This window comes from Buteo buteo, chromosome 3, assembly GCF_964188355.1.
Source record: "Buteo buteo chromosome 3, bButBut1.hap1.1, whole genome shotgun sequence".
In the NCBI taxonomy this organism is placed as follows: domain Eukaryota; kingdom Metazoa; phylum Chordata; class Aves; order Accipitriformes; family Accipitridae; genus Buteo; species Buteo buteo.
The window spans coordinates 78,441,798-78,454,893 of record NC_134173.1 but is presented as its reverse complement, the minus strand read 5'-3'; the positions used below and the strand labels follow the sequence as shown (position 1 = coordinate 78,454,893).

At 55.8% G+C, this 13,096-nt stretch overlaps 1 protein-coding gene and 1 long non-coding RNA gene across 4 annotated transcripts in view; both read right to left on the bottom strand.

Moving 5' to 3' along the window:
• Positions 1 to 12,958, bottom strand: part of NRBP2 (nuclear receptor binding protein 2) — a 29,224-nt gene extending 16,266 nt beyond the window's left edge. For 2 of the 3 annotated variants that reach the window (XM_075024187.1, XM_075024188.1), the window contains exon 1: positions 12,776 to 12,958. In XM_075024187.1, the coding sequence (XP_074880288.1) occupies positions 12,776 to 12,892 (117 nt within the window). In that variant the 5' untranslated portion in view covers positions 12,893 to 12,958. Of the gene's footprint in view, positions 1 to 11,651; positions 11,835 to 12,775 lie in introns of those variants that run through there. The other variant, XM_075024189.1, reaches the window with a different exon arrangement.
• On the bottom strand, positions 4,988 to 6,443 carry LOC142029389 (uncharacterized). The gene is made up of 3 exons (XR_012649904.1): positions 5,959 to 6,443; positions 5,647 to 5,847; positions 4,988 to 5,386 (listed from the first exon to the last, which is right to left on the bottom strand). It is a non-coding gene; the product is annotated as an uncharacterized LOC142029389 (long non-coding RNA).
• Positions 12,959 to 13,096: the final 138 nt, after the last annotated feature.

The following is a 13,096-nucleotide window of genomic DNA, read 5'->3' as shown; positions in this document are numbered from 1 at the left end:
CAGATGAAAAGGGGGATTGTTCTGCTGCTTCCAGGGGCAGGTACGCAGCATCCCACCGCCGGAGCTCGGACCGCTGCAGCACGGGGCAGCTGTGGGCACAGGCGCAGGCACGCAGCACCCCCGGCTCATTAGCAAGGGACAGACGGGCAGCTCGTGGCCCAGTTCCTGCTGCGGACACACAAAGCACCTCTGTTACTTGTTCTCTCCGCTTACAGGCTCCACGTGCTTCGCACAAAGCCCAGCACGGACAGCCAGCGATGCGGCCAGCTGGCCTCGCTGACCACAGCTTTCCCAGCAAGTCCCAGCAGCCTCCTGGGGCTCCCGGTGCAAACACAGCCAGCACAGGAGTGCCCAGCAAGGGCACTGCTGGGGGACCCACTGCCGGCGGGCGGTGGGGAGACAGCTCAGCCCTTACCCGGCTTCCCCCACAGCGGGGCCGTCACGCCAGCCGCTGTGAACCCCAAGCCGTGGTCCTTCTGGAGAGGCTGATGCTGCTGGTGGAAAGCAAGGGTGGGCTGCCACAGGAGGGACTGCCTGGCCAAGGGGGATCAAAGAGCCTCGGCAGGAGCTCTCGGCAGCCAGTGCCAGGATGGGCAGGTTTCGGTGGAGGCTGTGCCGGGAGGGAGGGAGGGTGGCTGGGGGCAAGCGCTCACGCAGCACGAGGGTCTGCTGGCCACAGAGCACTCTGTGAAGCTGCTCCTCCGCCTCTCCCCAAAAGTGCCACTGAAAAATCAGGTCATGGTCTTGAGAAGAATCCTGTCCTGAAAACAGTGAGTGGCCACAAGGCCGAGAACAAGGAGTCAAACGGAGAGCATGGACCTGAACAGCCTTTTGGTTGCCACAAGGACATGCAGGAGCAACAGAGCTCTGCATGGAGGTTACTGATGCCCAGCTTGAAGGCACAGCCGAGTCTGAAAACCTCAGGTGCCACCTCCTCATCTGCCTCATTGCGGGACCACAATGTGCCTGCGGGCAGATACTGAGCCTACAGCAAGACCCAACCTGCAAGGCCACTGCACCCCATGCCTCCCGTCCCCACACCTGGATGAACTGGGTGGCTGCCAGCCCCCTCCCATCCCTAGGCAGGCAATGCCACCTCCTGCTTGCTCAGAGCTTGACGTAAGAACAGCCAGGCTGAATCGGACCGGCCGCCTGTCTGAGACTGACCCACAGCAGAAGCCCAGGGTCGTCCCTCTGCCACAGCCTCCCAGCTTTCAACAACCTCCTCTCTGAGCCCAAAGTGGTGTCCTGGTGCTTAAGGCTCTGGACAGTGGATCTGTTGGTATCTGGAAGGCTCTGGTACGTGGCGAGGAACATCAGACTGGCCTACAGGGGAGGAAACATTCCCTGTTCCGTGCAGACGTGAACGTGCTCAGTCTTGTGCTGAAGGACAATAAAACTGATACTGAACAGCTGTCTTGCACATCGAGCTCTGAGACTGCATAAGTAAATAAATGCTGCATTATAATCACAGAGGTGACTGGGGACAAAAAGAACCAGCCACAGGTCACCTTGATTATCTCACGCCATGCCTTTCAGGGGTTCCCGGCAGCTCTGGGTGCTGCTAATGGTGGACACCACGTGGAACAGGCAAAACTCCAGAGCTGGACTGGGCAAACTCCCTGCTCAGGCTGCTTCCAGAAAGCCTTTGGCAGGAGCTGAGGCCAGCCTGGAGAGATCGCTGGGGACAAGTAAGTGAAGGTTTACAAAAGATCAGATTGCATTTTACAATAAATCACTCCCTTTTGAGCTTTTCACGTCAACAAGGACTGAAAGAGTCCACAGAAAAAGGCTTAGGGATATAGTTCTGGGGCCTTGGGAGAGCAGCTGTTAAACAAGGCAGGCATGGGGCTGGAAAGCAATGGACAGGCATTTCTGCTGCCACTGGCATTTAGACCAGATTTGGAGAAGCAAATAAGGACAAGGTGGGTTGTTACCTTTCTCAGGTCACTCTAGGAGACTGGGGAGAAGGCAGGGCCACGGCACCTGAAGGAGAGGGCACTGTGCCAGTCCTCTGCTTCTCCCCAGACACTGCACTCACATCCTCAGGACAAGCACTTTCGGGCCCCATCTCTCGGCAGGGGCATCCTGCTGCCCTCCTGTGCACCCCAGAGCACCCTCCACGCCATCTGGACCAGCACACCCCTGCTGCCCGTGGGACACTGAAGACAGAGCAGTCCCAGAGGCCTCCTCCCATGGTGGCCCCACTCCCAGGACCTCAGCATGGGAGCAGGATCGGGTCAGACAGCTTCTGGGCAAGGGAAGCGGTCCAGCCCCCAGCACAGCCGTGGGGTCTGACCACCAGACCCAGGCAGGCGGCCGTGCCTGAGCAGCCGTCTTGCATCCTCATCCCCTGGCACAGATGTGTTTCTCCTGCACCCGCTCTCCCCTCTGCCCTCCTGCCTGTCACAAGCAGGAGAAGCACCCAGTGGGGCTCCAACCCAACGGGCAGCCCCTCTGCAAGGGAGGCCAGTTCCTGCCTGCAGGTACTTTACCCAAATAATTTCCAAAGTTTGGTGTTAAGTTTACCGCTTTGTCTCCAAGGCAGCCCAACAGGCAAAGCCTCAGCCCTCAGCCCCCAGCAGCGGCAGGGTCACATTACCAGCCCTGGCCCCCCGGGACCATTTGCCACTGCAGAACACACACAGATCCTGCCTGGAAAACCTGGGTTTGGATCGGGCGCCTTACTGCACAGGGGAAGGATAATCTGGAGATCGCTCAGAAAGGAGGCAAAGGCACTGAAAAAGCTCCCTTTGCCTGGCTTGGCAGGGGCTGCTGGGGAAAGGCAAGCGCAGGCTGTGCCATCGGCCAGGGCGAATGCCGGGAGGGAGGGCAGCTGCCCGAGGCACCGTGGGAGAGATGTGCTGGAGGGCCAGAGCAAAGGGGCAGGCAGGGCAGGCAGGCTGGGAAGGGGGTGCCAGGCAGGAGGCTGCAGGGGCGAGCAGTGGGACGGCGACCCTCACCCCCCCATTCCTGCAGGGTCCCTTTGCCCCCACAGGGCTGTCGGTGCCGGGGCAGGGGGTGAGATGCAAACCAGCAGCGGGGAAGGGGAGGGAAACGGCATGTTTTCTTCTCACACCCTGAGCCTAGGCATTGCCATCACATAACCATCCTGAAAAAGACTACCAACAGAAACACAGAGGGGCCATTAAAGAGGCCACCAGGAGACACCCAGCCAAGCTGGAGGATACCCCAGGAGGCTGACCCACAGCCCCTGTGCATCCTGAGGCTGGAAGGAAGAGGACCAAACCTCTTCAGGGATTTTCTGGACTGCTGCTGAGCCAGAGACCAGGGGAAAGATGAAGTTTTGGGAACCAAAGGCCCATGAACGGGCACGAGAGCAAGGCAGCCGCCTGTGCTCTGTACGCTTGCCCTGTCCATACCGGAGCCGAGAAAAGTTCGCTTGCTGAGCTGCTGCCCGGTTCCCGCCTGCCTGTGGCACACAGCCCATGCGGGACGGAGCCCTTGCCCACCCACCGCAGGCTGGCAGCAGCCCTGCGAGCGCCCGTGGTCCCACCACCTGCCCGTGGGCTGCAGAGTTGTCCCTGGTGCAGCAGCCACCGCTCGGGGTTCTGCGGACAGCCCTGGGGACAGAAGGCCAGGACGTAAGAAACGGCACCGTCTGGAGGACACAGGGCAAAGCCAAAGAGACACCCAAAAGGAGAGCCAAGCAAGAACAAGGAGTGGTTACCTGGATTACAGGGCCCTGGGCTCTCCAGGCTCACCGAGACCAGCCGTGCCATGCTGGCAAGAGCACCAGGACCCACCTGGTGACACAGTGACAGCAGACACGTGTTGATGCTACAGGTCACAACCCCCACGCACCTCTGTCAGGGGAGCAGTGCCAGTACTGCTCTGCCACAGAGCAGAAACCCCTGGTTGCTGGTAACGAGAGGAGGGCTAGCAGGACACGAAGAAGGTAGTGCTCGTTGCACGCACAGTTTACCTGACTCCTCATGACACCGCGACGTTATCCCTTTTGGCGCTGGGAACTGGCAGGATTTGCTAGGGCCACAAGGCTGAGTAGGGAACACAATGTGCCTGGGAGAGCACTTTTGCAGTGTAAATCCCAACCTGGCCCTCCGCTCCAGGATCTCATAAGCCTGGGCGACAGTAGAGGCTGTGTTTGGGCTTCTCAAGGGACTTCTGTTCAGGTTACAGTTAGTAAGGAGGTGCTGCCAAGGCATGGGGACGCACCTTAGGTGGCACAGACTGTCCTTTCAGAGCAGTGTGTGCAAGCAGCAGAGACGGAGGACTGTGTCTCTGCAGGGACTCCCTTTCCAGCCAGCTGCCTGAAGCTGGGCTGCCTTTGCCTTCTCCAAATGACGAGTTCCCTGGCTCTGACAGAGGCTGCACTCCTCTCTCCACCACCCCATGCTATGCAATGTGCAGGGCAGGGGTGACTGTTGGAACACAGAAATAATTTTTTAAAACGTGTAAAAGCAAAAAAAATGAGCTGAGAGAGCTGAGGCCCCACTCTGACACCTGTGCTGCTTCCTCCAGCTTACCAAGGGACAGGGACAACAAACAGCAGTGGCAAGCTGGAGCAGGTCCCACGGGAGCAGCGGCGTGCAGGCATCGGGCACCCAGGGGGCAAGGGTGGCTCATCCACAGTCCTGCCATGCACGTGTGATTCTCTGAGTGAAGAGCCGATACATCCCGCTCTCCTGAGCTGGGAGCACTCTGCCCAGGGGCCGAGACTCGGTGGCATGGCTCCAAGCTCTCTGCTTCCAGGGCCCTGTTTCAAGCACCAGACCTGCCACTAATAGCCACTTTGTCCCCGAGGAGGAGGCTGGGACCAGCAGCAGCACGGAGCAATTATGGAGCAATCTGCTCCTGAGCCTGGCTGGACTGCTAGCTGGATTTCACCTTGTAGCAGGTATGCCAAAGGCTGTGACAGAAGAGCTAGCTGGGTGACATCCACCCGTACTGCTATATGCAGCCCACAGCAGAACAACAGATCAAGCCTACAATGTCCTGTGACTCTGCAGGAGCAGGATGAGGGATCTGCGGTGCCAGATAAACCTGTTCTCTCTGTGTGATCGTGTTACACAATTAGCAGGTGAAGGGAACAGATGAGACGGAAAATATTTTGATTCCAGTGAAGCATTTGATCCTACCTCTCACAAAAACATATTCTTATCGCTAATTCAGACCAGCGTGGATACAGGGCTAATACGCTACCATCCGGAGAGCCCTAGCCGAGCAGGGATGGTGGCGTGCTGCTTACAGAGCTGGGAGGCAATGGCACGGGTGAGGGTGAGCTCTGCTGTGGTTTCATGTCAGTGCAATCATGGAGAGAAGCAAGGCAGGTGCAGGTGAATGGTACTCATCCTGGACAACGCTGGAGGAGCAGTGAACCCCAAAGAGGAGAGAAGGAGCAGAGCTATGGGCAGAAAGCAGAAGTGGTACTCAGCCAGTCAACCAGTAAAAATAACCAGGTGCCCCGCTGCGCTGCAGGCAGAGGAGACAGAGGGAGGGAAACAGATTCGCAGCCAACACAGCAGGATGTGCAGTGGCAGAGCTCTCCCATCCTGGGGCATGAGGGGCACCCACTTCACCCAGCCCTTCTCCATGAACTCTCCCTATCCATCCCCAGGAGATCCCCTGCCTGTGAGCAACAGCAGGGAAGTCATTGTTTAATACCTGTAGCCAGGGAGAGGAAGCCTCTCCCAGCAGGACCTGGAGCAGACCTCCTCAGAAACGCAGTCACCGGCCAGCCTGTCCCCTCTGCCTGTGGGAGGGAGGGCTGGAAGTCTTTCCATTCTCTCCACACCCCTGGCTGCCCTTCCCTCTTGACCAGCAGCTGCCGGAGCAAACACTGTGATCCCTGTTCTCCTTCCACTGCTGAGAAAAAGGGACAGAAGAGTATTTTTCCACTGCCCAGATAAGAGCCAGGAGAGATCCTGCGTGCCGAAGGCAAGACAAGTGTTGTTATTTCCTGGGCATTAGACGTACCATTGCACACACACCTGGCCTGCGGATTGACGGGGCTGCTCAGGAACCAGCACGGCAGGACATCGGACCCCAGGGAGCTGTTTGCTTTACCCCCAGGGCACTGCACGCCCCTGGGTCAGCGAGTCTGTGGTCAGCCAAAGCTGAGCACTGCCCAGCCCAGGCAGCTTTGCTCCCTGGCTAAACCGCACCTTGGAAATTCACTGGCAGCGTCGCTGAAACTGGGGACACGCAGCCAGCAGCCCAGCAGGTTTGCAGCGGGGGTTAGAGAAGGCTCTGCAGAATACAGTAGGAAAGGGAAAGAATCCTCACCACCAGCCTAAACCTGGGCACCAGGCAGGCGAGCAGACCCCAGATGGGTTGGGGTGGGAGGTGGGAGCAGGAGGTGCCCAAGGACAGGCTGGGTGTGCAGTACCCCATCCCACTGCTACAGGCCCCCAGTGCCCATCAGTCTGAACTCGGGACAAACGCCCAGGGACGGTTGGGCTTTGCAGCGCTCATCCAGAAAGCAATGGGCTGCATTGGCTGGTCATCCAAGCCCAGCTGGAAAACAACAAACAGCAAGCAACCCTTTATGAGTCAGTCGGGAGACCAGTGACCAGTACGAATTAGCCCACTTAACGGGAATTTGGTGTGATTTACCCTGTTGACTGCACCGGGAGGGGGATTTGCCCTCCTGCTGCGTTGGCACAGAGCGAACCCAAGCTTAACAGCTAAGCTGTCAGCGGTGCAGTTTCAATGAAAGCTAACAAAACCACCTTGCTGACCAGTATCTGATTGCTACGGGGGAATGCTAAAACACTGCCTTTCATGTGTTTACTGTCAAATGCTAACTTGTCAAATGGAAGAGCCAACCAATGAGCATTTGATCATCCTTTAATCCATTTTGTAACATGACCATGGGACACCTCCCAGAAGTAAAATATAAAAGCCTCTGGGACTGTGTGTGTTCTCTGGTTACATCAGAGAGAAGGGAGAAAGGAGACAAGGGACATAAAAGGTGTACAAGCCTGCAAGACTCACATACAATGTCTGGCCACTGTGAACAAAAATACCTGCATGGGAAAACCAATGAAAGGACAAAAAAACTTGGTAAGAACAGGAAAGGGAACAAAACATGGAGAATGCCGGTAATTGTAATACTTCTCTTTCGTGACTAATTTGGAGGGAGCACAGGAGGAACATCCTGGGAACTGCTGGGCTGCATCTGTTCAGGACGTGGTGGAGAAGCTAGAGCAGACAGGTGGTGCCTTAGAAGCACACCAAGCAGCCCAGGAGCAACAAGCTGCAAACAGAAAGGCATTCTTGCGGAGACTATGAATGGAAATAAAAGAGCATGTTACTGCATGAAAAAGGACAAGTTTCTGCACTAACCTTTACCACTCGGCTGACGTCACCTCCCTCCCAGCAGTGAGAACAAGGCAGAGGATTGTTATGACCGGGTAAGATCATGAAGGATTAAAGGATCCTTGAAACGGAGAAAGTAGCTCAGGGAAAGCAGATCTGAAGCAAAAGGCAAAACAGTCCCCGCACATCACCCACACAAACGAGAAGGGTAATGAGGAGGACACTAAATCTAGCATGCAAAGTCTTGTTTGTTGCCAGACCCACAGAATACGTGCTGAGAATAGGACTTCACTGTCTGCTTCCAGCAAAGTTTATCTATCTGTGAGTTATGCCACCTTAGTTCAAACAATTTCATCTTGCTTTCACAAATATCTTCAGTCAAAACCACCTGGGGTGCCCCCTCCTATTTGGAGCACAGAGCAAAGCCTTATGATATTCACCTGTCTGATCAGCTGAGGTCAGTAGGTTCACAAGTAAACTCGTCCTGGAAAGTTAAACAACAGCAAACAAAAGCCGTAAAACCAGTAAGGGGTAGAAAAAAATAGATGGCACAAAAAGAAAGAGCTACGTCCTTCAGCTGATCCCCTCTGCTCTGGAAAAGCACAACAAAACTCAACTTCAAGTCCCAGTCTCCTGGGAGGGCTGGCAACAAAGCAGCTTTTAAAAATAACTCTGGTGGCAAATATTAAATAGTTGGATGCTTTCCAAATAATCTATCACAGAACTGGTTATCCTCACTGCAAACTGCAAACATAATTAATATGTAAAAAAAGGGAAGCCCCTTGCACCTCATTATTTTTTCAGTATTGTGTTCTCATTTTCTGATCTGTGGGAACCTACAGCAACACTTCAAAATCTCTCCCTCTTGCAGATTTTTTTAATATCACTTTATTTTCTTTAAATTCCGCTTCAGCATTTCTTCTCTTTCTTTCTATTATTGTTTCCCTTTTTCCTTTCTTTCATCTTGCCGGTTTTAGAACTTAAAGCTCATAGTTCAAGGTATCACTACACATTCAGTTATTAACCCTTTTACTAAACAAGGTGACCAAAAGGAGAGCAATGGACTATTTCAAGTGAAAATGCAACCAGCCCTGTCCTAGCCATCAGCAGCTGTGCTGGAGCTGCCAGCCCTGCGAAGCGGAACACTGTGTCAGAAGCAATGGCAGAGTTACAAGCAGAAAAGCAACTCTAAAATTTGGTCCCATGAACCACAGCTGAGCTTTGCCACAGCAAACGCACTCTCATCCAAAGGGAAAAGGCCCTGAGGAAGACCAAAGGCAACCCACAGCATGCTCGGTCCAGGACATTCCTGCAGGGAGCACAACAGGCAGAACTGACAGACGAGGATACCCAGAGATGGATGGGAGAGATGCTGGAGAGGTTGTTGAAATAATGGCCCGAACCCACTCTGTGTTACAGATTAATGCGGTGGTACCAGCACTCATGAACAGCAGAGTCAACAAATATCAGCTGGACATAAGGGTCCGCTTTCCAAATGGATACAGGGTTTGCAAAAGCAAAGCAACATGGGTAGAAACAGTTTGATCATAGTAACAAGGTGCTAGGGTTCATTCAGGAAACTGTATTCAGACAAGGAAAGTTGCAAAACTCTTAACATAAGCAGTAAACCAAGTTTCTTCTCCCTTACTACTCTTACTCCACAGGGTGGGTGGAAAAAGTAAATGAAGTCATCATCATACCAACGCTGAAAAAAATGCATCTTCCTACATGGAAAAGTCTACAACAGCAGCATTCCTTTGCTGCACTTTCACACTAATAGGAGGGAGAGAAATGGAAGAGGCTTCTGAACACGGGTTGTGCTGACACTGAACATGAAGTCACCGAAGGATTCACATGACTGTTTCTCCACATAAGTTGCAGAGATACTGTAAGTGCTTTTATTTCCTGAACTGCGGGTGGAAATCTGTGACTTCATATCCATCATGAATATATGCATTATAAATAGGCAAAGGAAGTTGTGAAGGGAAAGGTTTTCTTCTTTGGTGGGCATGGACAGACCCAGCACAGAATTAAGATCATAGCTACATTTTAGCTGTTGCATCTGTACCTGAAGCGTGGTGCAGGGATGCACAGTGGGGTCGTGAGCTGCTGCTCTGCATTCTCCCAGTGGAGTACAGCTACAACAGCCACATGTAAAAACAAAGGTTTAATCCTTGTGTACATGTAATTAATACATACACATTACCAATTTATCGTAACTGCTTCTCAGCCTATACTACTGAGCATCACAGTTTAAGTGTTAAAACACCATATGGAGTGCTTGCCTCTGCCCACTTCAGCTCTCCAGGCTCCAGACACTGCTCCAAGCCAGGTGCCTGGGCTCCCTGCCCGCCGCAGAGACGGCAGGCACAGGCAGCTCTCCCACCTCTCTGGACCCATTCTCAAAACAGCGAGACCTTAGTTCACGCACAGCAGTGCGGATCCCGCACAGGACTCGACTGTTCTGGCAAAAGCAAATTAAGGAGAATAAATAATTACAATGAATCAACAGGATAGTGAGGGAAAATCCCTATTGGTAAAAATACTTGAAGTGCCTACGGCAATCACAATGTATGTTAAACAGAATGGCTGTTCATCGATGTTAGAAGATACCACGTCGACAGCTTACAGACAGCAAACTGTTTTTTCTTCCTGGTACATAACTAAACATCTATGAATTTGCAACAAACTAGTCTCTTACACAAAACTTCCTTCACTTTGCAATTTAGGCAGTGCTACCACTTCCCTGTTCTAGTTCACATGCATTTTGTCATGGCAGCTTTACAGATCCTGGATCCTGAAACCTGCACTTGTTTAACAGGCTGCTCTCCTTTGGGTCCATCACCCGAACGGTCCCTTGCCGAGGGGCATGCAGCCCTGCCTCGGCACAGCAACACGGGCCTGGTGAGCAGCTGCCAGGCTTCTTGTGTTGCCAATGATGCGCTTGCAGAGCTGTAACTCATCACTGTGATGTGCGACCGTATTGCAACCCACCAAGACTCAGGAGCGTTCCTGCCACTGCCTGCTGTCCTGCAACACTCTGGAAGGGCCAATCCACCCTCCCTACCTCTCTGGCAAGAAAAACTCCCTGCAGATGGATAGCATGGCACAGCAACCAACTACCAAAACCTATGCATGGAATTGTCACTGACAGGGCTGCGCTCCACATTTCCACTTCTCCCATGTACTGCACAGGGGGACAAACCTCCAGGGGCCAGTTCCAGCCACTGCAACACTGCTCCAGAAAGCTCCCTCGTCAAAATTAAATGTTAAAATACACATCATTAAACGTCACCATTAGGTCAAAATAGATGGAGATTGTTCAAAAGAGAAATGACCTCCAAGTCATTTCTTTCCCAAGGACAGCTAGGGGTTTCAGGCTGTTTTGGTGGGTCACAGATTAACACACATCATCCAAGAAATGCGTGAAAAAACATAATGCAACTACAGGTCAGATGCAATTAAATTACAGGGCCTTATCCAGTACATCCACCAAATGTTTCCACCCTGATGCTTGTTTCCAACACACAGTGGAGGTCATTTTAAGTCTGTAGGTCTAATTACAGGAGCAGCAGGGTATCCTCAGTCAAAAAACTAGTTTCCACACAGCTTTCCTCACCTCTTCAGCTGTCCCGCAGAGCCACCCTGGCAGAGGGACCACAGGAGAGGTAGGGGTCCGTCTGTCGGCTGTGCCTGTACCGTTACCCCACACCTCACCTGCCCAATGGAGGGTGGACTGCAACACCTGTACCAGCAGCCAAAGCTTGGTCAGGTGCAGGGCACAGACAGAGGGACAGCTCATGATGGGTGCTAGGAAAACCCGTCCCAAAAAAGATAGAGGAAACAACACAAGACAAAGATACAGCTGGCTCTGACACCTTGGATGTGCCACCTTGATATTTTGAGAGAACCAAGGATGAGCAGGGGAAGGAGCCACGGGATTCTGAATGTGGTGTTGGGTCCTGGCACTCACCATGTGGCATGCACACCGCTGCACGCACACCATGGGACAAGGCTCAGGCACCAGCCATGTGGCATGTACACCCTGATGCAAGGTCCTGCATCATAGAGGAGATGTGTGGCAGAGGTGGTAAGGTAGTAGGAACAGATACTGAAGGATGATGTGTGGGTGCAGAAGCACCAGAAAGCAGAGGGACACAAGAAAGGCAGGTGCTGATGGCACTGACATTAGCAGGTTATTAAGATCTCAGCAAAGCCCAGACAGGGAAAACAGCCTAAAACATGGGCAGCATGTAGCCAGACTAGAGCACTATGGACTATGGACAGGTCATTAACAGGTTATGGTGGGAAGATAAAGAACAGGATTGGCCTCGGATAGGCCCTTTTACCCTCCAGGAGCTGACTGCCTGTGATGGCTGTCTCTCAGTGCTGTCCCACCCCTGCGTGGGGTCAGGATTCACCCGCTGACTTTGGTCCCTGTTCCTGGCTGCCCTGACAGAGGCAGGGAGACTCAGGCTCCACTTTCAGGGGAGATGGTCATTACACTGATATGGGGGACACATCTGGAAGAAAGAGGGCAGGGGGTGACGATGGTAACACTGCAAAACCCTGACGGATGCGCCGCAGGAGGGCTGTGCTGAGCCCCTGGCCTGGCAAGATAAGCTGAAATGGTCCCAACCCCCGGTCTGGAGAGGAGGAACCGGGTTCTCCAGCCCGGGAGGCAGGGGTGCAGGGGCCAGCCCCCCGTCACCGCCGTGCCCCAAGATTTACCTGGCAAGTCCTCATTCCCGCAGGAGCTGCCCGGCCGGCGACCCGTGGTTACCGGCCTGCCACCCGCACCGCTGCCACCAGGCACGGCTCAAAGACCGAGCCCAGCAAAAACCCTCCAGGACCGGGCTCCGGCAGCGCCCGGTCTCCCTCCCACAGGGCCCGCGGGCCGGCTGCGAGCGGGCGGCCCCGCACGGCTGGTCCCTCGGGCATCGGTGCCCTCCGCTGCGGGCTGCACGCCCGGGACTGTCCCGCTCCCTCGGGGCACGGCCCGGCTCCCCGCACCGCGGCTCCTCGCACCGCGGCACCCCGCACCGGGGCACCCCGCACCGGGGCACGGCGAGCCCGGCTCCCCGCACCGCGGCACCCCGCGTCTCCGGCCGCCCCCCGGGCGGCTCGCTCCCCACCCCGGAGCGACCCTCCGCGTCGCCCTCCGGCCGCGGCCATCGCCCTTACCCTGGGCACCTGCGGGGCGCCGACCGGGTCTCGGCCGGGCTGCCCGTGCCCGGGGGATGCGGGCCGCCCCGGCCCCGATCCCAGCCCCAGCCCCAGCCCCAGCCCGGGCCGGCGGAACCCCGGTCTGGCCGCGCCGCCGGCCCCCGAGCGGGCTCCCGGGGGCGCGGGGCAGCGCTCGGTGCCCCGCACAGCCCGGAGCCCCGCAGGGCCCGGCCGCGGCGGCAGCAGCGGCGGCGGCAGCGGCGGCAGCGGCAGCAGCAGCATCCGTCCCGCAGCGCCCCGCGCCCACCTGCTCACGGCGCTTCTGCCAGCGCCCGCAGGGGCTCTCCTCCAGGATCTCGCTCTCCTCCTCGCTCTCCTCCTCCTTCTCCTGCGCCAACCGCGCGTCCGGCTCCGGTACCGCCATCCCCGCTCCGAGCCCAGCCGCTCCGAGCCCAGCCGAGCCGAGCCGCGGGCTGACAGCGCCGCGCCGGGCCGTCCCCGTCTCAGCCCGCCCCGCTCCGGACGTGCGGCCGCGCACGGCCCCGCCCCGCCCCGCCCCACCGGGAGGGGCCCCGCCCACCCCCGGGACCCCCCGCCCCGCCCACCCCCGGGACCCCCCGCCCCGCCC